The sequence below is a fragment of the Rhineura floridana genome, chromosome 15, assembly GCF_030035675.1.
Source record: "Rhineura floridana isolate rRhiFlo1 chromosome 15, rRhiFlo1.hap2, whole genome shotgun sequence".
Taxonomy (NCBI): Eukaryota; Metazoa; Chordata; class Lepidosauria; order Squamata; family Rhineuridae; genus Rhineura; species Rhineura floridana.
In genome coordinates, this window is record NC_084494.1 from 26,446,744 (window position 1) to 26,473,305 (window position 26,562).

The 26,562-nt window shown below is 46.9% G+C and overlaps 1 protein-coding gene across 2 annotated transcripts; it reads right to left on the minus strand.

The window, feature by feature from the left end:
- On the minus strand, window positions 1–26,501 carry HPN (hepsin). Of its 2 annotated transcripts, none has more exons than XM_061597259.1 (13): window positions 26,257–26,501; window positions 20,059–20,173; window positions 16,679–16,780; window positions 15,630–15,671; window positions 14,332–14,461; window positions 12,855–12,977; window positions 11,485–11,525; window positions 10,313–10,478; window positions 9,120–9,310; window positions 8,352–8,447; window positions 4,263–4,405; window positions 2,671–2,835; window positions 1–1,113 (listed from the first exon to the last, which is right to left on the minus strand). In XM_061597259.1, the coding sequence occupies exons 2-13, from the start codon at window positions 20,072–20,074 to the stop codon at window positions 1,075–1,077; spliced, it is 1,254 nt and encodes a 417-aa protein (XP_061453243.1). In that variant the 5' UTR covers window positions 20,075–20,173; window positions 26,257–26,501; the 3' UTR covers window positions 1–1,074. The 2 variants fall into 2 exon arrangements, with proteins under 2 accessions (XP_061453243.1, XP_061453244.1); XM_061597260.1 differs by having other exon boundaries at window positions 26,168–26,501.
- Window positions 26,502–26,562: the final 61 nt, after the last annotated feature.

Here is a 26,562-nt window from a genome sequence, read left to right on the forward strand (position 1 = left end):
TAATCAAAACACGTTTTGTTTACTGTAATCATCATAATTACACAAATATATACAATCTGAGTGAACTGATCCTTGGTCACATAGGACAGCGGAGACCCAATATAGGCATCTATTTACAGTATAAGAAAACATAATACAGGAATGTTTTGGGATGCTTCTTGGCTCCAGTCAAGCTTTCGTATAGACCAATTCATGGAGGATAAGGCTATGGGCCACGTTGGCTGGGTTCTACCTCTACTGTTGGAGAACTGAATACCAGTTGCTGGGATTCACAAGTGAGGAGAGTGCTGTTGCACTCAAGTCCTGCTTGAGGACTTCCCGTAGGCATCTGGTTGGCCACTAAGATAACAGGATGCTGGACTAGATGGACCTTTGGCCTGATCCAGCAGGGCTCTTCTTACGTTTTTATAGCCTCAACCATATGCAAACAAAATAATTTTATTGGTTTTCGTCAAGAGGACATCAAATGTACCCGATTGGTCCAACCGATAACTTATGAATTATCACCAAATCAAGAAGTACGAGTGTGTGCAACTGTGCTTGGATATGCTAGAGAGGTATAGTTGCTTGAAGATAGCGCGCTGGGTGCTTGTACATTCATCAGTGTATCAAGAAAGCGAGAAGTGGCCCTTTGGTTATAACCACCTTCCCCAAGCTGCTGCTCTCTAGATGTTTTGGAAAAACTGGACTCCAACTCCCATCAGCCTCAGCCAGCATGGCCAGTGGGTCAGGCATGATGGGAACTGTAGTCCAAAACATACAGAGGCCATCAGGTTTGGGAAGACTGGTTTATCACGTGCGTACAGTCCCACCATAATCCTTACTGGAACTTCCAGTATAAAATTGAAGCAGTTTCTGATTCTTAGTTTCCCAAGGCATACATGGGACTTTTATCACAGGGATGCAGAAATAGAGTGTGGATTCCTGGCTAGCCCAAAGTACATAGTCCAATGTGGCTATGGTTTGTTCCCTTTAAAATGCCCCTTTCCTTTTTTTTAAAAAAAAGCATCAGCGTCTCACTGGAAGGAGAGGAGATTGGTGAGGTGGCAGCTCAGCACTGCACTTCCTGGGACTTCATTCCTGGATCACCATTCCACTGGCATGGGAGTGGGTCTGCAAGAGGGGAAAGCAAAAAGACAGGCAGGTTGTGTATCTTCACTGGGAGTCGGTGTGCTATAATGGTTTGGATGTTGGACTGTGACCTGGGAGACTAGGGTTCAAATCCCCACTCAGCCACAAAGCTCACGGAATGATCTTGGGCCAGTCCCTGCCTCTCAGCCAAACCTACCTCACAGGTGTCGTGGGGATTAAATGGGGAGGGGGAGAACCATGTATACCACCTTGAACTCTTTGGAGGAAAAGGTGGGATATATAAATGCAATGAATAAATAAATCTTCACTGGCCTTCCGCCAGACAGTTCTGCTGAGAGGGCCGGAGAGAAGGAAACTAAAAGAACATGTCGCCTTGCCCTTCCACAGCAATCAGTTGTTGCATGCTCACTTGAGACCTTTTGCACTGGATACTCACTAACCAGCGGAACACGGCAGTACAGGAGCAGAGAAGTTCCGGCCCGCGGGCCTGATTAGGTCTGACGTGCATCCCAATTTGGCCTGTGATGCTGTTCTCCTCAAACCACATTCCCCTGATTCCACACATGGCAAAGCCAACTTGCGCTTTGGCTGAAATGAGTTTAGGTCCACAAAGCCTCATGCCACAATGTACTTCTTAGGCCCGCAGTCATTGATGTGATCGCTGTGGGTGCCAGTGTGCCCGCCACTCCCTCCTATGGCGCCCATGAAAGTCTCAGTAAAAATCCACAATCTTCCTGGTCAGTTTCTGTTTGCATTGACTCATCCTCTCCTACATTGAACACTTCCCTTAAACATTCCCATATTGCATTGGATGCCAGGACAGTCACCCACCCTCCCTTCCATCCTGTACAGTGGAGAAGTGTGAAAGAGCATGGAGGGTACTGGGGGGGGGGAGGCCTACGGTTTGTTCCCTTTAAAACATTCCCTTTCCCCCCTTCCCTTTTTTTTTCAAGCAGCAACGTCTCACTGGAAGGAGAGGCTGCACCATTTTGTGGCCCTCTTTCGTTTTCCTTTTTAGATATGGCACCTATTTTGCATTAGGCCACCCTCTCACAGCAGCCATTTTGTGTTGTGCCGTGCCCCTACAGCAGCCATTTCATGACTGGTGCCTCCAGCACTTTCCCGAATCCCAAATGTGTCTACTTGCCCAAAAAGGTTGCCAACTCCTGTCTTCGGCCCTGTCTGCACTATACACTTAAAGCACTATCATACCTCTTTAAACAGTCATGGCTTCCCCTAGAATCCTGGGAACTGGAGTTTGTTAATGGTGCTGACAGTTGTTAGGAGACCTCTATTCCCCTCACAGAGCTGCAGTTCTCAGGGTGATTTAACAATCGATCCCAGAGAAAACTGGGAACTGTTGCCCTGTGAGGGGAATAGGGGCCTCTTAACAACTCCCGGCACCCTTAACAAACTATCCTTTCCAGGATTCCGTGGGGGAAGCCATGACTGAGTGCTGTGATAGTGCTCTAAATAGATGGGCCTTAGTCATTAGGGTGCCAGAAAGCTCTGTTGCTTTTGCTGCAACCGACTCAGCCATCTACCCTCTGTAAGAAGCTGCACCCATGTGTGCTTTACCTTCATGGAACGATAAATCCATCCTTGGAAGTCGTTGACCTTGGTGTACACTCCTGGCTTATTGGCCAGGGCACAACCAGTGCCCCAGCTCACAATGCCACAGAGCCGCCAACGGGAGGTCCGCGAGATGCCATCCTCGCACACAAAGGGGCCGCCGCTGTCACCCTGCCGCGTGGAAGGAAGCAAGGGTTACAACCTTTGTTCATTCCAACAGGCCCTAGTAGGGCACAGAAACTAGGATCACGGGGATGGTAAGGACTGGGGTCAAAAGCAGAAACACAGGCCGATCAAAACAATGGATGAAAACATTTATCTACGGGTTGGAATATGACTGCAATGGCACCTTTGCAGGCAAATCTAAGTTTTGGAGGGGCAAGTTACAGCAGGTAAGTGGCACAGGGAAAGGGTTAGCCTGGGTGTTGATCCAAATCCGATGCCCACATTGACTCCCATGGCTGCCATTACCTAAAAAAGCATAAAATTAAAAGCCCAGGAGAGACCATCACATAGCAAACATACCATCTAGTACACCCCAAAGGGTCATCAGCTAAAGCACATGAAGGGAGAAACACTGATAGAGCCTCTGTTACTCTTCACACCGGAGAGGGGGGCGTAAAAAAGCCCTTTGCCCTCCACTCTGGCTGGCAAAGAAGCCAAGGCAACTTTCATTATTAAAAGCATCCACAATTATTTCTGAGGTCTAAAAATTGTGAGAAACTGAGGCCCCATCTGCTCTCTACGTTGATATACATTTAAAGCAGTCTTATGCTGTGGTTTGTCAAGGGTTGATGCTGAGTAGGGTTGCCAGGTTCAGGGCCTGAGACTGATCCTGTATCTTTAGGAGGAGAGAAAGGCAGCCAAGTGCAGGTGTTCCTGCAACCCTGTAATGGGAAAAACCACAAGCACTTGGCTGACTTTCTCTTCTCCTAAAGATACAGGATCAGTCTCAGGCCATGAACCTGGCAACCCTAATGCTGAGAGTTGCTAGGAGGCCCCTATTCCCCTCACAGAGCTACCATTCCCATGGTTCCCTGGGAAGAGGGATTGACTGTTAAACCAGTCTGGGGATGGTAGCTCTGTGAGGGAAACAGGAGCCTCCTAACAACTCTCAGCACCCTTCACAAGCTACAGTTCCCAAGATTCTTCGGGAGAAGCTACAACTGTTTAAAGTGGTATGATACTGCTCTAAACGTATAGTGCAGATGGGGCCTGAGTCGCTGACCTGGGCCCCATGATTTTTTCCCCCTGGGTCACTTTGTGCCTAAACAAATTCATCATGCATCCTACTATGCTCCGTTTCTCAGAAAATCTTCTCCTAACACCAAGGATTGGAGAATCTGTGCTGCACCCCCCCCGACTCCCAAGTCCCAAGAGCCCGAGCCAGCAAGGCCAAAGGTTAGGAATGATGGGAGTTGTAGTCCAGCCACATCTGGAAGGCCACCAGATCCCCATCCCTGCCTAATGCAAACACACACACCATATGCCTTGCTGTCTCTTGTTTAAGCACAACCTCCCCCTCTTGCCCATCTTCAGTACCTCACCTTCTCTGGCTTCCCTACCACGGCCATAACCCATTGCCAAGCACAACCTACCTGGCAGGCATCTGTGCCCCCAGCAGCAAAACCAGCACAGAACATCCTGGGCCTGATCTGACTGCCATAGTAGTCGGGGCTATTGCAGACGCTGGTGCTGATGATGGGCACGTTGGCTTCTTGCAGCACATCTGACTGTTGCCCTGGGAAGGGGAAGAACCGAAGGGTCATAGGAAGCAGCCTTATTAACAGGTCAGACTATTTGCCCATTGACCCAGTATTGCCTACTCTGGCTGGCAGCAGCTCTGTAGCACCCGAGGCAGAGGTCTTTCCCATCCCCTGCTTCCTTGATCCTTTTAACTTAAGAGATGCCAGGATTTAAACTTGGGACCTTCTGAACGCAAAGCTTGTGCTCCACCCCTGAGCTATGTTCCCTTCCTCAAAGAGGTGCAACGTGTAAAGGGAGTCTGGAGAAAATGGACAGCGAGATGCTCTTCGTCTTCTTCCATAATACTAGAACTCGGGGACATCCAAGAAAGCTGAATGTTGGAAGATTCAGGACGGACCAAGAAACAACAACACTTCTTCACACAGTGCATAGTTAAACTATGGAATTCGCTCCCATAAGAAGAAGCAACGGCCACCGTTGTGGATGACTTTAGAAGAGGATTAGAAAATCTCATGGACAACAAGGCTATCAATGGCTACTAGCCACAATAGCGATGTTTCACCTCCATTCTCAGAGGCTGTATGCCTCTGAATACCAATTGCTGGGGACTGCAAGTGTGGGGAGGGCAGTTGCACTCAGCTTGTGGGCTTCCCATAGGCATCTGGTTGGTTACTGGGAACAAAAAGCTAACTAAACAGGCCTTTGGCCTGATCCAGGAAGCTCCTCTTAGGTCCTTATGCCTTGCAGCTTTTCCAAAGCAGGCGGTCAAATCAGGGACCTCCCAGCTGAGTGGCTTCGGCAAAAGCATCTGAACAGCAAGCACTCCATCCCTCCTCTAGTCTGCTGGAACTGAACACCAGCACCTAGGAACTTTTACCGAGTCATGGCCCATCTAGCTCAGTAATGTCCACACTGACTGGCAGCAGCTCTTCAGAGTTTCAGACAGGCACTGTTCCTTGTCCTCCTTGGAGATGCTGGGAGATTAATCCTTTTGCACGCAAAGCATGTGCTCTGCTACTGAGCTACACTTCCAATATCCTTAAAGTGTTGAAAGATGCTGCGACTGACACAAAACCTTGCATCTCAGGCTGGGTACACACCTTACATTTAAAGCACACGGCTTCCCAAAAAGAATCCTGGGAACTTTGGTTTATCCCTCACAGAGCAACCATTCCCAGCACCCTTAAACTACAGTTCCCAGGATTCTTTGGAGCAATGATATGTGGATGATATGAGGAGGGCATTAGATAGGGAAGAATTCACCTTTCTTCTCCTCCTGGATCTCTCAGCGGCTTTTGATACCGTTGACCACGGTATCCTGTTAGATCGCCTGGAGGGACTGGGAATAGGAGGCACTGTTTTACAGTGGTTCCGATCCTTTCTCTCTGACAGGCATCAACAGGTAGCATTGGGGGATGAGGTCTCAGACCCTTGGCCCCTCATTTGTGGAGTGCCACAGGGCTCTATCCTCTCTACCATGCTATTTAACATCTATGTAAAACTGCTGGGAGCCATCATCAGGAGTTTTGGGCTGCGGTGTCACCAATATGCTGATGACACGCAGCTCTATCTCTCTTTTAAATCCTCACCAGAGTTGGCTGTGGAAACCTTGTCCAAGTGCCTGGAATCCGTGAGTGGGTGGATGGGAAGGAACAGGCTGAAGCTCAATCCTGATAAGACCGAGGTGCTGCTTGTGGGTGACCGGGGAAGGTTAGGTGTTGTTGACCTGAAGCTTAATGGGGTGAGTCTACCCCTGAAGGATCAGGTCCGCAGCCTCGGGGTTGTTCTTGATTCCAAGCTGTCCATGGAGGCTCAGATTTCGGCAGTGAGCCGGGCAGCTTGGTATCAGCTACACCTTATACGGAGGCTGCAACCCTACCTCCCTATTCATCAGCTCCCACTGGTAGTACATGCTCTGGTCACCTCTCAATTAGACTACTGCAATGCGCTCTACGTGGGGTTACCCTTGAAAACGGTCCGGAAATTACAACTGGTGCAGAATGCGGCGGCTCGTCTGCTCACAAACAGCCGCCGCCGTGATCACATTACGCCAGTATTATTTCATCTACATTGGCTCCCAGTTGTTTTCCGGGCCCAATTCAAGGTGTTGGTGTTAACCTTTAAATCCCTATACGGTCTCGGCCCAGTTTACCTGAAGGAGCACCTCCCGTACCACCAACTAAGCTGCCTGACTAGATCAGCCACGCAGGGCCTTCTCTCAGTCCCACCGACGAAAACAGCTAGGTTGGTGGGGACTAGAGAGAGGGCATTTTCAGTGGTGGCCCCCACTCTGTGGAACTCCCTCCCGTTCGATCTTCGCCATGCCCCTTCCCTGGATATATTTCGCCGAGCCTTAAAAACTTGGCTCTTTGGACAGGCCTTTGGGATCTCCGGGATGGGCTAAAATTGTTTAAAATTGTCTATTGATTGCCCTACATTGTTTTATACTGCTGCTATTTAAAATGGTTAATGTTGACTGCATTGTATTTTATGCTGTATTTATATTGTATTTTATTGTATTTTAACGTGTACGTCGCCTAGAGTGGCTTCGGCCAGATAGGCGACACAAAAATTAAATTTATTATTATTATTATTATTATCAAGTCATGAGCTTTAAATACATGGGGTGATATCCCATGTTACTCCTACTCAGAGTAGACCTACTGAAGTTAACGGGCATGACTAACTTAGGTTCATTAATTTCAATGAGTCTACTCTGTGTACGATTTAGCAGAATATAATCCATAGTGTCTGTACAGCTATACAAGCCTGCAACCAGAACTGTACATATCTTGCATTTAAGGGGAAGGGGGGGGGAACATATCAAAAGTTCAGTGCCCAGAATTCTGTACCTTGGCAAGCTGAATTCTGCACCCTAAGAGAAATTAGGGAAAAAGCAAGCAAGCACGCAAGTATCTGCCTGCTTTGTATAATTTATTCAGCATCTACTGGTGAACTATAGAAATCTGTAGGGTGCTTAAGCCAGACTCCTGCCCCTTCAGTCAGATCTTTATTTGGCTTTAGAGAATTTTTCCAGGCATGGCCTACATAAGTTAAGTTAAACTGTCCTTAAGGTCTACAAATGTGTTAAAAAAAGTTCTCCCTTATGTTGGTTGGGTTGTGGGGATCGGGGTACTTACTATCATATGATTTGGAATTGTCAGTATGTTTTTGAATTTTAGTGCGAGCGATTAGTGAAATTAGTTTCAATTATTGGACGGGAAGTTACTTTAGATCCTAGATTCTGTCTGCTCTCTATTTTTGTTGGTCCCAATTCAGAGTTAACGTATAAGGAGTTAATCATTTATTTGCTAACTGCAGCGCGATTAGCTATATAGCCCAGGGCTGGAAAGATGCCTCTTCGGTTTCATTGGACACCTGGTTTCAAAAATCCCTTTTCCTTGCAGTTTCTGAGAAACTTAACTTATCGCCTCAAGGAGCTTAAAGGACTAGCAGATCCATTCGACTTTACTGCCATATGGTGGCCTTTTATGACTTACATGGAAAGGCAAACACATGGATGGACGGTTCCAACAAAATATGGTTTTATTTGGTTCTCCTGAAGACCGGTACCTAGCTTTCCCCCTGCTTTTTTAATATAAGATATCCCTTTTTCTTTTATCTTTCAATCCCCACAGGTACATTTGATGTTCTCTGTTTACAATCTGTATTCCCCCTAGTCTTATCAATAGTATCCGTTCAGTTCTGTTCCATCCACTCAGCTGAGAATTATGTCATCTTATATTTGTTATAATTTAAAAAGTGTCTTTTGTTCCTTAATTAATCTGTACTGTATATTTCAAATAAATATTGTTAAATAACAACAACAACAATAATAGACAACGGCTGAAGTTTTTAGGTGGATTATGCAACCAACAGCAATTTCTATATTTGCATAATGAGATTGCAAGATGCAGACAGCTCCATCCACTGCAACTTGTAAGGGCTGCAGCAATATAGAAGTGGCAAGAGGTACTTACCATAGTACTGGGTGTTGCCCCAGCCAGTAACTGTACAGGTCTTGCCATCCACCAAAGGTTGACCCAGTGCTGGGAGGCAGATGGGCTGGATGAATTCTGTGGAGAGAAAGTATCATCATCAGCCAAATGAATCTTTCTACCCTGTCTCCTAAGGTTCTGTTTGTTTTTTGTTAAATTTATACCCCAGCCTTCCTCCTGAATTCCCATGATCCCTGACCACTGGCCCATCTCTGGACTAGAGCCAAGGTTCACTTTAAGAAGGATGTAGACAAAGTGGAACAGGTTCAGAGGAGAGCAATGAGAAGGGGACTGGAAACAAAGCCCTATGAGGAGAGGCTGAAAGAACTAGGCATGTTCAGCCTTAAGAAGAAGGAGGGAGATATGACAGCACTCTTCAAGTACTTGAAAGGCTGTCACACAGAGAACGGTCAGGATCTCTTCTCGATCATCCCAGAGTGCAGGACACAGAATAATGAGCTCAAATTGTGGGGACCCAGATTTTGGCTGAACATCAGGAAAAACTTCCTAACTGTTAGAGCAGTATGCCAATTGAACTAATGGCCTAGAGCCAATTGGTGGGCTCTCCAACTTTGTAAGCATTCAAGAGTCAGCTGGACAGCTACCTGTCAGGTATGTTTTAAGTTGGATTCTTGCATTGAGCAAGGGGTTGGACTCAGTGGCCTTATAGGCTCCTTCCAACTCTTACTATTCTATGATTCTAAGATACCCCCACCTTCCCCATCACCATCTCCACCGCAGTGTTCTCACCATTAAAGGAAAAGGGTGTCGCCAAGTGCATCAGGGCAATGTCGTTGCTGTTTTCCTCGCTGTTGGGATCCAGGAAGGGCTGGTACCCACCATGATACACAATGCTTGTCACACCCACCTGCAGCCCCTTAGTGGAGAACTGGGAAACGGCACCCATGAACACTCGCCACCGGCTTGCCACTCGATTCCTCCTGCAGAGAGATCCGGGGGGGGCAGGAGAGACACAAAAAAGAGATTGGTGAAGGACGACAGCCATACAGCACTGCCAGGATTGACAATGGACTGCAGGCACATGAAAGGGAAGCAACCAGCCACGCTAGATCCTTATTCCTGGTTCTGCGAGGCTACTACTGCTGAAGTGGAATAATAGTGGCATAAATGTATGGTGCGAATGAGACCGAAGCCCCACAGAGAAACCTAAATGGAGTAATGAAACAAGCAAGCAAACATACATTTGCACAGATTTGTTTCTCATGATTGAACCCAACAGGGCTGTTCAATTCAATTTTTCCATTTGTTCCTAAACTCATGCATGGAAAATGGAAATGGACTGCCTTCAAGTCGATCCTGACTTATGGCGACCCTATGAATAGGGTGTTCATGTTAAGTGGTATTCAGAGGTGGTTGACCATTGCCTCCCTCTGAGGCTAATCCTCCCCAGCTGGCTAGGGCCTGCTCAGCTTGCCACAGCTGCACAAGCCAGCCCCTTCCTTGTCCGCAACTGCCAGCTGGGGGACAACTGGGCTCCTTGGGACTACGCAGCTTGCCCACGGCTACACATGTGGCAGGGCACGTAACCCCTGAGCCACTCCCTGTGGGGGTGACCTTTAGCTGGCCCTTGACACCCGGGAGACACGAGCGGGGATTTGAACTCACAGACTCTGGACTCCCAGCCAGGCTCTCCTCCCCACTGTACTATACCCCAGCAAACTTCCTAAAACTGCAGGTCAGATCCTGAGACTAGCAGCCTTACAAAGCTGGAAGCCATACTCATACTCAACACAAATTATCAGTGCTTTTTTTGTGACAGTACTCACTGGTACCGAGTGCGAGCACCTCTTTTTTTCCTGCCCATCTCAGCCATTTTGTGCGTGCACCCACAGCACTTTTATCAAGGTATGAGTACTGGCACCTCATTTTTTTATTTTTATTTTTTTACCGAAAAAGCACTGACAGATAGACCTGGGACTCACTCTGGGAAGCAGTGTGCAGCTGTGATAACCCATTCGTTTGAGATGATGGAGCCACCGCAAAGGTGCGTCCCATCATAGCGCAGGCTGACTTGCCACGGCCACTTGCCCAAGCTGGCATCTTGGCCTCCCACAATCCGGTCCATAGATAACTTCCGGCGTCCGCAGTCTGCAAAAGACACAACAAGTGTAAGTTCTGCAGGAGGCAGAATCAGGCACAGAAACATCCCAGGTATTCAGATGATATCGCTTAAAATTTGGGAGCATCTCCCAGCCACCATCCCTGTTTCTGCACACAGAGCTGGTACATTTTTGTTTTCTTTTTTTAATACAATTAGGAACTTGAAGCTCTGTGTATGTGTGTGTCACATAGACACACACTTATATATATTTGGGATATTTAAAAAAGTCTGTCCCATCCCTGTAATTGCTGCAGAGCAAACAAAGAAAAACAGATACATTGGGTATAAGCAGAGTTTCATACTTGACATGCAGACTAGTGTCCTGAACAAGAACACCAACTTGAGTTCCAATGGCCTGGACCACATGAAGCAGAGGAGAGGTCCACATAACTTCTACATGCATCAAAAGGATTCACAAGGGGTCGCGAGGCCATATGGGCTAGTCCTGTCCCCACTGCTGTCAAGCCATACCCTCCGCTATCCAAGGGGAACCACCTCCCTGTCATCTAAGCACTGTCACCTCATGAAATACAAACTTACAAATGGAATGCCAAATGGCCATGTTAAACCAAGGGCCTCGCTTTGCTGGGCTAATAAAGGAAGACCAGGCCTTCTCCACCATCTCAGTGTGTTGTCTGCCATCAGGTAAGCCTGCTGGTGGAGGAGGAGCTCGCCAAAGGCTGATGGCTAGAGCCAACTTTGCCTTTGCTCAATCTGATGCAACCGCCTATATGCTTTCCTGAGTTCCCATTTGCATGAGCGCCAACGCCAGTAAATCCCAAAGGAGTGTTTTAGGTGTGAGCAAGTCAGAAGAAGAAAATGAAAAGACGTTTATGGCATTTGAAGAACAGAAGGAGAATTGGGAAAGACTTGGAAGAATGTCAAGATAGCAGACTGGGAGAGAGAGAGAGAGAGAGAGAGAGAGAGAGAGAGACCTGTACGCAGGCAGATGGATCAAGACGGTACCCTTGGGAGGGTTCAGGGTTTCCATACCTTGGCATAGCGTTGCCAGGAATTGGCCTGTCAGGCATTCACTGTGAGAGACAGAAAGAGAGAAGGTTCAGCTGTGAGGCGGAAAGAGGATGAGCCATCACAAGATTCCAGATTCCTTGCAAGCAGAGCTTTCTGCTGGGGGCAGAATTCATGATCCAGTCTATGATTTCCAAGATACTAGTCCTTATGACTACACAGGGATAAAGGGGGTGGGCAATTCCTCGCTAATTCAAAAACTGAAACACAAGCAGAGTAGGATTTACAGTGGCCCTAAAAGTCCCTTGGTCTCCCTGGGGCTAGCAAAATGAGAATGATGTAAAATAGGGAAATGAAGTATATTTATACATAATTTCATAATTTATACAGGTTGCAGATTTTCTTACTGCAAAATTGGATGAGTGAGGGTGCTATTTTTTAAAAGAAATACCATTATGAACAAACAGGACTGACCTTGGCCATGTCAAAATCACACACTTAATGTGCCTTAGCACCCTTACTTTGTTTAGTCCAACTGTACCTAATACCCTCTCCAAGGTCAAGCTCTATACAAAATGACAACAACTCATGGTTATGCAAGTTTGCAGTACAGGCTGGCTGTGTTGATCTGCTGATAGGCTGACCACCCCATAATGACACCAACAAGCCTCCCCTCCCTACTCCTCAGAGCATTATTACACTTTTTAAAAAAAATAAATAAAAACTTTTAAATGAAAAGGCAACAAATACATTCATGAGCATGCATGAGATGCTCTTAAAAACAAACAAAAAGACAGGCAGCCTGCCCATAGAGGTAACACTGATGGCTGAGCGAACACTTTATTCACTGATAGGCACATCCGTCCTTTAAGCTGCAGAGAATGGATCATCCTGCTAGTGATGGATGTGCTTTTCCCATTATGTCTGCATTAACACAGACAAACGGAGCAGGATTGAACCCTCACATCAGCTGATGGCAGGGGATTCAGTCCTGCTTTCTGCAGAGATCCACTGCACCAATCAAACCTGCCCATTGAGATGATGTCACCCTATTGACGGGTGGTGTGGTTTAACAAAAACAACTTCACAGGCCAAATTGGAACCCTTAGTGGGCCAAAATTGGCCCAAGGCCTGGAGATTCCCCGCCGCTGCCCTAACAGGCCCAGGTATAAGTAGTTCTACAGGGCCCACGGCAGAGGAAGGGAGCCTAATAACCTCCAGAAGTTGCTGAACTCCATCAGCCCCAGCAAACATAGTGAAGAGTCAGACTGATATTGGTGAACCCTTTAGTGCTCCTTAGCCACCATCGGGGCTTGTGGTTTTGAGATCTGTGGCCCTCCAGAGGTGCCTGGACTAGAACTCCCATTATCCTCCCAGTCCGTCTTGTACTTTACCACACAACGATGGCCTCGCTCAGCCTTCGTGCAAAAGGAAGGCGGGACTCATCCACGCAGAAGTAGCCTGATGTTCCATTGGCCCCTGCACTGTCAGCAGCCAGGACTGAATGGGAGAGAGACCTAGAGTGGAGGCAAGCACACAAGAGAGTCAGAGCCCATGCAATGATGTGTGTACAGCCCAGTGTTCTCTGTGCCTCTGTAAGCTTGAGGAAGGAGCCTAAAGGGAGGGTGTTTTGTGGAAATCTTCATCATCAGAATCAAGAGAGAGACACACACCCCAGTCTTTTTAGTGCATTTTCAAGGATCATTATAAAAGGGAAATGAGAAGTTGTCTTAAAATGGCCACTTACTGGCTACGATTGCCCCTGCGACCTTTATAGGCAACAGTGCGCTCACACTAAAATGAGCCACCCGCATAGGCAGAAGACAATTCTCAGCCATGGCATCCCTCTTAAAGCAGGGATGGGGAACCTGTGGCCCTCCAGATGCTGCCGAACTCCTACTCCCATCATTCCTGACCACACTGGCTGTGGCTGACGGGAGTTTGAGTCCAACAACATTTGGAGGGCCACAGGTCCCCCACCCCTGCTTTAAAGCTAAACCTGCCGATTCAACCTAGGGCCTTCTCCATGCAAAGCAGGTGCTCTGGCATTGAGCTATGGCTCTTCTGCCTCCCCTCAGGCTCAAATGAGCGGCACAGTGCAGGCTGTTTTGAGATAAGTCATGCCACTGAGTAAAACAAATCCAGCCTTCCACATTTAGAAGGGGAATGATGGCTGCATTATTGTCCCCATCCAAACTTGGTGTCTGCCACTGACCCCACCTCCTTAACAGCTGTGCATTCAATGTGCATCTGCAAAGGGGCAGCTGGGCGTGAACAGGGGCTCACACACAGCCCCCTCATTGCAGATGTCCACACTGAGCATCCAGGTGTTAATTGACCAAGCCGATTCAGATGCATCCGAATCTCATCCAAACTTTGGGGTGATCGAATAGGGGTACAAAACAGACCCAAACATTGCAGTGTGGTTCAGCTCAACCATTTGGGGAGAAAATGCATCCAATTCTATCCAGTGATCTCTGAATTGCTAGGAACAGTCTCCTTTAGCCTTCAAATGCCAGGAATGTTTTGAAATTCCTTCTGAAAGTCAGTTATGAGGGAGGCAGATGCACCTCACCTGGGAGGGCATTCCACAGACGGGGTGCCACCACTGAAAAGGCCCTACACAAATATAACACATGAAAAGAGCTGCAAGTCCCACAAAGACGCCAATTAGGATGGCCAGGTGAAAAGGTGGAGAGGGCTCCTGTGCACATTATGGTTGTGCATAGGAGGGCATCTCTACCAATGTAGTTTTTCTCCCTCTTATGTGACCAGCTGGGCCTGACATGGTTCCCTCTTCTGCTTCAGAACACCTGCTTCAAAATGTCAATGCTCTTCACTCTTGTCATCCCAGCCATTGTCTTGGTATACCTGACAAATCCCATCTCCTCGCAGCTGAGGGCGGCCACCTGGGTGTCAGAGGAAGACGAACAGAGGAGCCTCCATTTCCCTTCATTCTCATCATACACAGTGAGACGTAGGTCCCCGGGGTTCACCTGGACTGCATAGACACCAAACACAGTTGTGAGCCCTTTCCAACATCCATCCCTGCCTCACCCCACCTTTACTCTAGCTCCATATTGACTGATCCTTTTTTCATTCATAGCAATATCTCCCTCTTAGTATGAGGCCACCACCAGCCAGATTAGAAGTACCACAGGCGAACTTGCTTCGCTCTGCTTTTAGGAGCTCCCCCAAATACCTCCTGTGGTCCAACTCAGAACAGACAGCAGAGGTCTACCTGGCATGATGAGCAATTATATATGAATTTTTAAGTATTTGATAAAATTTCAAGCCACAGCAGATGGCAGATGGCCTAAATGATCCTTGCAGGAGCAATCTTCAACAAATGCTTAAGTTGGAGCCACATGGCATCAGAGAACTACATGGTTAATTCAGTTGTATGAATTCTCACACAATTCCCCACTCTCACCACAGGCCCTGCTGGATCAGGCCAAAAGTCTATCTAGCAAAGCGTCCTGTTTCTTATCATGGCCAACCAGATGCCTTCCAGAAGCCCACAAGCAGGGCCTGCTGCCTCTGACGCTGGACATAGTCATCATGGCTGGTATCCACAGAGAGCCTCATCCTCTATGAATTTGTCTAAACACCTTTCAAAGCTGTCCAGAGTTACAGAAGTTGAGGTTTCTCTATGGGGCTCCACTGGAGTTCCTCAACGATTTTGTTCAACTGACATAGTTTTCACCTCTTGATTCATAGGGTAGTTTTAGATACTATATTAAATTAAGTTATTAAGATCATTCTTGTTTATTACATCCTGTGATTGTGTGGGGTCGAGGGGCTCTTGTATTCTGATTGTTTGCATTCTGGGTTTCATAAACCAATAAAATCAATCTGTCAAAGGTGGGGGGGCCATCGCTACATCTTAGGGAAGTGAATTACACGATTTAACGATGTGCTGTTCACATCACACACCTGTCACAAATTAGGCCTTAAGATGCAGCATAGGCGTAAAAATATTGGCCTGTCTTACAAGTTTGCTGCAAGGGTGGCTGTGAAAAGGCGCTTAAAGTGCTATGGGCGCCTTGGAAAAGCATTGCATAGACAATGAATATTATCAGAATTTTGGGAAGGACTGGTAATCTGGGCCCGGTGATGTGATGCCCTATGTAAAAAGAGAGGCAACAGTTCCTCTTGCAAACACTCACCAACGTACAGGCTTTCACCTTCACTTCCAAGTGCAGAAACCACTGCAATGGAGTAGAGACACAAGGATGAAGTTAGAACAGGGATGGGGAATCTTTTTTTCCCTGTCAAGGGCCTAATTCTCTTGGGCATAATCAGTTGGGGGCCATGTGCTAGTGATCGGCTGGGCTAGAGTCAGAATTGGGAAGTGCACCTCCTTTTTCTCTCTTTCTGCCACCCCTTTCTCTCTCTGGCTTCATACACACCATACATTTAGAGCACATGCCCTTCCTCAAAGAATCCTGGGAAATGTCATTTGTTAAGGTTGCTGGGAACAGTAGCTCTGTAAGGGGTAAACTACAGTTCCCAGGATTCTCTGGGGGAAGTCATGTGCTTTCAATGAATGGTGTGTATACAGCCTCTCTCTCTCCGCCTCCCCCTCTCCACTATTATTTTCTCTCTCTTTCTGTCATACCCTTTCTCCCTGTTATTTTCCCCCTCCTTGTCATTCACATGAAGTCAGACTGTAGGCCACAAGCATCCCCTGGGCCACAGGGTCCCCATTCCCGAGTGTGAACACCATTCAGCATGAGATACGAGGGAATGACAGAATCAGCAGATCCATCTTTGGCAGAAGTCCATATAGCACTAGCACTTCACCTTTGGAATGCTCACACCCCACACCCCTAAACTGCCCCTTCTGCTATAGAGTTTGCAGTTTGCCCAGACATAGTTTAGTCATTAAATCTGATGCATTCACACTGGGTCTTTACCCATGGATTTCAGCTGTATGTGACTTCAGCTGCTCCAGGATTTGCTCTAAGCCTGTAGTAATTTGGTGCTAAAGTTACTGCTGTTGTCTACAGAGTGTTTGAAAAGAGACTGGATCTTTTATGAATAGAGATTTGGGGCAACTATGTCAGTCCTCCTGGCCAAAAAGAATTGGACAGAGTGCTCTTTTCTCACACACACACATAATAGAAAGGCGCGCACACCCTACTGTGAAGGACACTGGCTTTAATGTGCATCATGTCTTGCAAACAATCTCTTTCAGCCATGCAGAGACTCTTACCGATAGCCCAGATCCCAGCTCCAATCCCAGCCAAGAGCAGGAAGCCGCTGGCTATCACAGCCGCCACTTTCAGCAGAGTCCATCTGCGTGGTTTAAGGCCCCCTGCAAGAGACAGAGAGGTGGCTAAACAGCAGAAAAAGAATCATATGAAATCACTACTGGCAGGCAAAACATGCAAATAAATTAAAACGAAAACGTTTCAAGAGCTTGAAATAAGATGTATCCCAGGTCAGATCTGTTTTAGGACAAGCTACTCCTTAAAGGCATGTTTAAGGTAGAAACAGATACTGTAATAACTGGAGGGTTTTCCCCCTTTTCTTCAGTGGTTAGCAGGCAGAGCCAGGAGCTTCTCCCATTAGTTTGTGGTGCTTCAGTCCAGAACCCACGTATCACACACACAGGCATTAGATATAGCTAGTGGCTCCAGCATTGTGCACCACCTTCATTATCCGCATCACCATGAATGGGGCTTCCCTTAGATTGGGGAGGGAAATTCTAAACAGACACCCCCAAGCATCCACAATTACTCCTACCTCTAGCTCTCCCATGCACCCCATTCACCGGCTCCACTCTGTAAGGTCACCCCCTCTCCCTGACCTCAAGCTTGCCAAGAAGGCTACTAGCCATGATGGCTATGCTCTACCCTTGTTGTCAAAGGCAGGATGCCTCTGAATACCAGCTGCTGGGGGTCACAAGTAGGGAGACTGCTGTTGCACTTGGGTTCTGCTTGCGGGCTTCCCACGGGCATCTGTTTGGCCACAGTGAGAACAGGATGCTGGATGAGACTTGGTCTGATCAGGCAGGGCAATTCTTATGTTCTTATCCAATGCCTTTCTTCGCCCCAAATCTGAGCATAACGCTGCTGCAAAGCAATCAGGAATGAACATGCCAGCCCATGTGCTCAAGAGGCACCACTGTGGAACTGGAGGGACCCGGCAGCCATCTCCGTACAAGATGGAGGTCAGCAAAGATGCAAAGAGCATCCACAGGAACGTAAGGAAGCTGCCTCATACCACTTCAGATTATTTGTCCATCTAGTGCAGTATTCTCTCTTGACTGGTTGTGAGCCACAACTACCCAATGGCAGAACTGGCTCAAGACACTGTGCTGCCTGAGTCAAAGTACAGTAGGGCCCCACTCATACGGCGGGTTACGTTCCAGACCCCCGCCTAAAAGCAAAACCTGCTGAAAAGCGGAACTCATTCAATAGAATGGCCCCCGACGCCCGAAAAACGGTGTAAAAGCGGAACAAGAGCCGGGGCCTTACTCTAATTGAAAGCTGCCGTATTAGCGGAATGCCAAAAAGCGGGCCGCCGAAAAGCAGGGCCCTACTGTACATGATAACCCTCTCCCCTTCCTTGTATTAGGGCTGACCAGAGTGGTAGCTGAATCCTACTTCAACAACGGCAATGGGACAGCATCCTCCGCTGTACCTAAGAGTAGACGCTAGCACAGGGTGTGCAGGGCAGGCCACATGGCACACATATCTCTGTTCTGCAACATGTAGCTCAGTGGCAGAGCATCTGCTTTGCATACAGAAGATCCCAGGTTCAATCCCCAGCATCTCCAGGCAGAGCTGGGAGAGACTCCCGGTTTGAAATCCTGGAGAGCAGCTGCTTGCCAGTGTAGAAAAAACTGAGCTAGATGGACCATTGGTCTGACTCAGTTTAAGGCAGCTTCCAAGGTTCCTAACTTCGCCACCACTGCCCGCCCCCATCATCCACCTCCTGAGGCTACCACCTCACTTGGCTTAATGGTAGGACCGCCCTTGCAAGAGCTGGGTTGGCAACAGGCCACACGCCCCTCCCTGCCGAGGTACAAGATGCCTTGTGGCTATTCTTTCTGCATCCTGCTTCATCAGATCAGGCAAAAGGGAAAGAGCAGGCGCACTCTATAATCTTTTCAAGTACCGTACCCTAGAGCTGTTGTGACTTCTATGAATTGCTCTAGAAGCAGGAACCGGCTGGACAACCAGGAAAAGTTTCTTTGGCCCTCTTTGCGGTCACTTGCTTGCAAAACCTTGGCACTTCTCCTGAAGTAATTCAAACTCACCAAATTCCCTTCTGGGAAAAACTTACTATAATTGATGATGCATTGCAAAATAAAGCCACAACTGCACGGTATATTTAAAGCAGCATCATGCCACTTTAAACAGTCAATGCTTCCCCCAAAGAATCCTGGGAGCTGTAGCTTGTTATGGGTGCTGAGAGTTGTTTAAAAACTCCAATTCCCTTCACAGAACAAGAAATCTCAGAGTTCCCTGGGAAGAGGTACTAACTGCTAAACTACTCTGGGAATTGTAGCTCTGTGAGGGGCTTAGGGGTCGCTTAACAATTCTCAGCATCCTTGTAACAAACTATAGCTCTCAGGATTCTTTGCGAGAAGCCATGACTGTTTAAAGTGATATGATACCGCTTTAAATATATAATACAAGTGGGGCCTTATTTTTCACACTGAACTATCCACCACGATCATTGCTCAAGACAGTATACTTTTAAAATGTAATGTACAGTAATGATGGCAAAGCCATGAAACTAACAGCAACAGCACAGATTTGGGGTTTGTTTTCTAAAGAGGAAGATTTTCACAGGCCAGCAAAAAACCACCAATGAGGTGGTTCAGGCCTCTTGGGGAGATAGTTTCATAATATGGGTGCCACCACTAAAAAGGCTTTTGTCAGAGAAGCAGACACTGGGGATCCAATGAGCCTTCAGAGTGGATTCAAAAAGGTCACCTAGTCTAAACAGTCCCCACGCCACGATACATAGAGAGATGTCTGCCCTATATACCAAGGGTGGGGAACCTTCCCTCCTGCAAGGTTGCTGAACCACAACTCTCATCAGGCCCAGCAAGCACAGCCACAGGCCAGGAATAATGAGCGTTGTTGTTCAGCAACATCTGGAGGGCCACAGGTTCGCCATACCTGCTATATACTACCATTGACACACACAACGCAGGGGCATGGCTGGATTAATCTCTGCTCTAAGGACTGTATAGAGTAGGGGCCCAGATAAATAGGAGCACCACCAATTGTTTCATTTTCTAGGAGGTCCATGGCATCACCCGCAGAGGCTTCAACCTGCAAACAAGAACAACAAAGACTCTTGCAGCATAGAATCAGCTGCAGCAAACTAACACAGTTCACCCTGTGGAATCTGTCCACCTCTGAAGAGAAAAGAATCCTGGAAAAAGGGTGCCAAGAGGTCACCTAATGGGTACGCAACCGCGCTGCCTTTTCCAGGCCAGTACGAAGCAGCCAGAAATGTTAATGTTTAAATCCTACTCTGGCTGGACGAGGGTTGCGGTGGGGGTGGGGGGAGAACCATGGGATTAGCAGCAGGAATAGGAGGTTCGAGGGCCTTTTAACAAATCCAACTCACCATCTTTTTCAGCCATTTCAAAACTGGTTAATCATCAAACCCACCGCACTCTCCTTTTTGAAATCCAGCTTCCCCAGGATAGGAGGCCTTTTGGGTGGTGGGAAGTATGGAAGCCCTATAGACAAGAAAAGAAGAACTGTCAGGAAACCTTAAACATCCAGCAGCTCCAGAAGGAGGAACAGTTGGGCATCGACTAGGGCCCCAAGGCCAATAGAGGGCCCGCTGACCTAACAGTGCTGCCATTTGCACAGAATAGCCAAGAAAATTAGATACAGCCTAAGAGAATTCTCAGTTCGCATATTCCATCTCTTACAGGTTAGATGGGAGGTGTACTGTGGGTGCCAAGACTCCCCTGCCCCAAATCCTGGGTCCAGCACTACCCATCTTTCCTCTTCTAAAAGTTGGGGGTTTGATACAACAGAGGTGGTGTGGGACAGTGCAGGGATGGGGTACCTGTAGCCCCACAAAATCTCTCATCATTCTGGGCCAATGGCCATGCTGGCTAGTGCTGAAGGAAATTGGAATCCAACATCTGGAGGGCCACAGGTTCCCCATCCCTAGTGGAGTGGCTAAAGATGCAAATGTCTACATTGTTACTTTGAAGTAACTGCCGTTGGCCTAAACATGCGTAGCTCTATAAGTGTGAGATGCAAAGGCACAAAGCTCTTGGACCCACCCCTGCCTAACATGAGGGTACCAATACTGATCTATTTTACAGGGTTGTCATAGTGATTTCAGATGACATGCATGTGAAACACTTTGAATATGCAAAGAAAGTAGTAGCAGTACACGATTATACATTTTTATTCCACCTTTCCTCCAAGGAGTTCAGGGTGGAATACATGGTTCTCCCTCAATCCATTTTATCTTCACAGGTAGGCTGCGTTAAGAAAGTGCGACTAACCCAAAGTCACGCAGTGAGCATCATGGCTTAGTGGGAAACTGAATGTGGGGAAAAAGTGGTGGGCTGAAGCTACATAGAGAATGCTTGGTCCTAAAGGAGGATGCATCTCTTTTAAGAGAGATGTCAGCAGCACAGGGACAGCTATCCTAAGACATCTAGACCTGGTGTGCACGGCAGAGTAAGCCAAGCTATGACTTAACAAGACTGTGTGAATGTGTGGGTTCCCAGAGATTATCTCTTCCCCAATCCTGTTTGCTGCCACGTCACACTAGGTCAAGGTTTGTCTTAGTAGGTTGTCTTATCTGGTACTCATGATGGAAAGATCTGTCAATTTCAGTTCTCTCAAGTTTCTTCTTTTTTCAGTCTTAGATTCAGTTCTCCATATTTCTGCAGTGATTTAGTGGTTAAGGTGTTGGATTACAACCTAGTAGACCAGGGTTCGAATCCCCACACAGCCATGAAGCTCCCTGGGTGACCTTGGGCCAGTCACTGCCTCTCAGCCTCAGAGAAGGCAATGGTAAACCCCCTCTGAATACCGCTTACCATGAAAACCCTATTCATAGGGTAGCCATAAGTCGGAATTGACTTGAAGGCAGTCCATTTACATTTTACATTTTTTAAACAAAAATCATCATGAAAATTCTCCAGCATTTTAGTGCAAATTTCTCCTAACACATTTATGTATGCGATTTTGATTGTATACATTCTTTGCAAACAATTTATCCTAGTGCAATGCATGTTTGTGTGTTATTTTCAGTAATATGTTTGTGTTTACGCACACTTTCCCCTAATATATGCATTTTTGTAAACACTGTTTGGTCAGCGAACTGCATTGCAAAATTCAGATAAAGGCACATTTTGAAGAATGGCTGTGTTTCAGTTCTCATACTGTTTCGGAAGGTGCGAATTTGATAAATTTAGCTTGAAATGCTAACTGAATCAAAATTCTTGTCCATCCCTACTCACGGTTAAGCGCTCTCTACACCACCCACAAGCTACACCAAACCTTGGCTTCATTTCGTGGTTAGTGAGGTGAAAGCTTAACCAGACCTTGGAAAAGTTACTTTTTTGAACTACAACTCCCATCAGCCCCAGCCTGGGGCTGATGGGAGTTGTAGTTCAAAAAAGTAAATTTTCCAAGCTCTGAGCTTAACCACAAGTCCCATTCAGATGACACACTAAGCCAAGCCTTGGCTTAGCACAGCATGGCAGCAAAAAGGAGCAGGGAGGAGCAAAGCAACTTTACAGGAGCCTGCATGCTCATGCAGTCTCGCTAAGCCAGAGGTGGTGAACCTTTCAGCCCAAGGGCCACATTCCCTCATGGGTAATCTTCCAGGGGCCACATGCCAGGAGTTGGTAGGGCCCAGAGGCAACCAGTTAGTGAAGTAATGGATATGACTCTCTAATGTTTTCTCAGTAGGTTATATTCCAGCCATACAAATCCAGAGGTTCCTATACATACACATTCCGCTTCTCTCCGTTCAGCAAGCAAGAGGCAGTACCGAAATCTGATAATACTTTCCAAGTGTGCAAAGCAGGGCAAGAAAAGGGCATGGCCAGGGGAGAGTCCTGAAGGCCAGACAGAGAGGCCTGGAATACCACATTTGGGCTCAAGCTTGAGATTCCCTACCCTGTGCTAAGCCACAGGTTGGCTTACTGTGTCGTGCAACATCATAGGCTACAGGGCTGCACAGTTCTTTTATCAGAGTGGGTGGAAGATGCTCTTAGAACAGAGGGGTGTTATTTTGTACCGTTATATTGTTTCTACAGCAGTGGAATGTGTCAATTGGAGAAAAGACTATACTCCATGAGATGACTTGAGGACCTTTTAGCAAAGGCAGGGAGATGGAAGGAGGCAGGTTCTCAACATCTGTCTTTCATCCACACACATCAACCCCACATAATTTACTATATAGCACAGGGGTCGGAAACCTTTTTTCAGTCCAAGGGCTGCATTCCCTCGTGAGCAGCCTTCTGAAGATGGCATGCCAATGGTAGGTGTGGACAGAGACTGGGTGGAGCAATGGATGTGACTCTTACCTTTGTACAGTAGATACATTCTACTTGCATGAGGCATGCAAACTCAGAGCTCTCTCTCTGTCTCTACACACACACACACCACACTTCTCCTCATCCTCCACCCAGGCAAAGAAGAGGCATTGTCATAGTTCAAAGACACATCCCACCCCAGCAATTGCACTCAATGTATGGGCAGCACCCCCATTAAATCAGCAACAATGTCTGACAGCTGTTGGAGATGCAAGACTGCCAAAGGTACTTCTGCGCACACAGGGTGGAACTGTGGGATGATTAAAGACTTTTGGGGAAAATACGAGAAGAAATTAGAGAAAGAGCAAACATCAATCTACTTTTAGCTCCTTTAACAATGATATATTGGACAATATAGAACACCAGGCTGTCCAAGGTTCTTTTGTCCTGGTCTCTCATATGCTAATAACAGCTTGAGTATTAATAGCAAGAATGTGGAAAACGCATATTGTACCAAAAATAAACCTCTGGGAGAGGAAAATTTGGGATATAAAGATTATGAAAAAATAAAAGATATAAAATATTAGAATGATAAAAGTAACTATGAAAGAGAAGGATCCAGTCAGTGAAAATTTGTTTACAATTTTTGTTGCACTGGGATCAATATAAAACAAATGAAATAGTAATTATGGATATATTAAGTATGATTTAATTAAATGTATGATTGTTGTATAGTATAGAATTGAGGTTAAAAAAGAAAAAGGATTGCACAGGAATGTGCTCGTTTTTTGTTTTATTTTCTGGCAACTCTGTAGAAATGTGTTCCAATTTTTTTTCACCTTTACTTCAGTCCGATGAGTCACTTTTCAAACAAGAACATCAAAGATAAGTTCAATTTCCCAGCACCATAACAATATCGTAACCTCAGTCACAGAAGACTATTTTTAAGTATTCTTCTATAAATGTCCCTTGTTAGAACTGAGGGTCTAGAACCCAAGAGGAAACTTCATATGTTTCAGGGCTTACAATACTGCAGGGAAATAACTTTCTGTGACACATTCTTATATCATGTTCACTCACAGAAACTCAGAGGAAGGTGTTGGGGGCAGTGGTATGTATCCCACTTTACAGAAGGCACAGTCCTCTGAAGGGCTGTCAGAGGACAGTATTTCAGGTGCAGGAAAACTTTTTCAGTCCAAGGGCCACATTCCCTTCTGGGCAATCTTTCAAGGACCACATGCCAGTGGTGGGCAGGACCGACAAATGATGGCAGAGCAACAAATGCTAAATTTACCTTTGTATAGTAGGCTAGCTTCTACACACATCCCCTGTCCAGGCAAGTAAGACTTATGATCAGCACTCAAAGACACATTCCAGCCAGGCAAAAACACTCAGGGCAGAAGCAGGGCGAGTGAGGGATGTGGCGTGGAGAGTCCCAAGGGCCAGACAGAGAGGCCTGGAGGGCCGCATTCAGCCGCTGAATCTGAAGTTTCCCACCCATGCTCTGTTTGAAGGCATCCTCTGTTTCAAGAGCTGTCCTGTCCAAGACCAGTTTAAAAATAAAGATTCCTTAGGCTACATACACACCATATAGTTAAAGCACATGATTTCCTTCAAAGAATCCTGGGAACTGTAGTTTACCCCTCACAGAGCTACAATGTCCAGCACCCTTTACAAATTACAGTTCTCACACACTCAATTCTTTGGGGGGAATCATGTGCTTTAAATGTAAGGTGGTACACAGCCTTAGTCCCAACAACTTCTGGAGAGCCACAGGTTCCCCATTCCTTAGAAGGTCTCTTCCCTATATAGAGGTGCCTAGTGCCTCCCATTATTTGGGATGTCCCAAGGTGATGATAATCAGGGAGGCGACAATGCCAGTGTATCAGATTCCTTTTCCTGGTCCAGAGGATCCTTGTCTATTACCTTGAGTAAACAAGGATGAGATCCCTCTTGTGCATCCAACAGTTTTCCAGCTGAAAATAGATACATATTTTCTGTGCAGGGAATCTACTCAATCTTACCTCGCATGGAATCAGTGAGCAACCTTAAACCTTTCTGGCATTTTTATGGCCAGGGTGGTTCAAGAGGTGTAAAAGGCTCCATTCCCTCATACACACCTTTGCTATGCATGCTTACAGCTAAACTGGGGTGTTTAGTCCTCATCAGGGATTCTAAGGAGCTCAAGGCAACATACACAGACCTCTTTTATTCTTACAGTCATTCCTATGTGGTAGACTAGGCACTGAAAGACTGACTAGCACAAGTCACCCAGTGAGCTTCATGGCCAAGTGAGGAGTTAAAACTTGGTCTCCCCAGACAGCACCCAGGATCCTCATGCAGCTGTCTGGACCCAGTGTCCCAGAATGACCCACTTCTGATGCCTGCTTTGCTCCCCCGTTTTTTAAAAAAACGCTGGCCCACTGCCCAAACAGCAGTGGATGTCTGAGTCTAGCTGCCATTTTAATTTCCCACAATACCTTCAACATACCATCGCTGCAGGGCATTGTGGGGAGTTAAAATGGCAGCTAGACCCAGCTCCTTCCCCCCATGTTACCTACTGTCAGGTGATCCCACCAGGGCCACCAGCAAAAGAGGGGGCTTACTCAAACCTAGAGCCAATTTTGTTTCTTGTCTGCCACTAAGGAGGGGGCAGTGAATTAATTAATTCAGAACAGTTCTAATTAATTAATGCAGAAGACTGGGGAGGAGGTGAGAGAGAATAGGCTAGGGAGAAAGCCTCCTAGCAATCCTCCTCCTCCATGGAGCCTATTTCCATTAAACAATTGTAGGAACTTCCCATTGAGATATACTTTCCATTAATCCCTGCTATCCATTAAGAAAGAAAGAAAGAAAGAAAGAAAGAAAGAAAGAAAGAAAGAAAGAAAGAAAAGTTTTTAAACATTTAGGTACCATACTTTTTCAATTCTATCAGACCAAGTCAACCCCAAACAATTAGTATCATGTTCAAAATTCAGAACGGGAGAAACTGAGCAAATGGAACAAGACAACTTGAGAAAGTTAAGTGACTGATATAACGGGGGAGTTTATAAATCTAAATTTGGTACATGCTGGCCAAATTTGGAACTCGCTCTGAAACAGCAGGTGCTTTCCTAGCCCATGAAAATATTTCATAATAATAATACACATGGATTGATATGTGGGGGGGGGGGTTAAGGATGTAAAAAAAGTGCGCACACACTCACATACACATACCCAAATTCTGTCCTGTCCTGTCCCTCTCTGCAATGAGGTTCGTGGAGAAGCGAGGTAAAAACCTCAGCAGAGAAAGACGCCATCCTTACCTCGCTGCCCTCACCGGGGTACTTGCCTTCCAGCTAAACGTGGCACGATCTTCATGGCTGAAGAGACAGGGAACGACTACGGGGTTAAAGAGGCGCCTCCTTGCGCAAGAGCTGGAGAGAGCGCTCGCCCGCCTGGGACAGCGGGAAGGGGGGCCGGGAGGAGGAGTGGAAAGGCTGGAGAAGGGGAGAGGGGAGGGAGCACCTAGACACGGCCGCTCAGCGGAAGCCGGAGCTGAGCAGCTGGGATCAGGCACAGACACCTGAGAGACGGCGGGGCAATAGTTGGGAAGGAACGAGAGAGGGGAG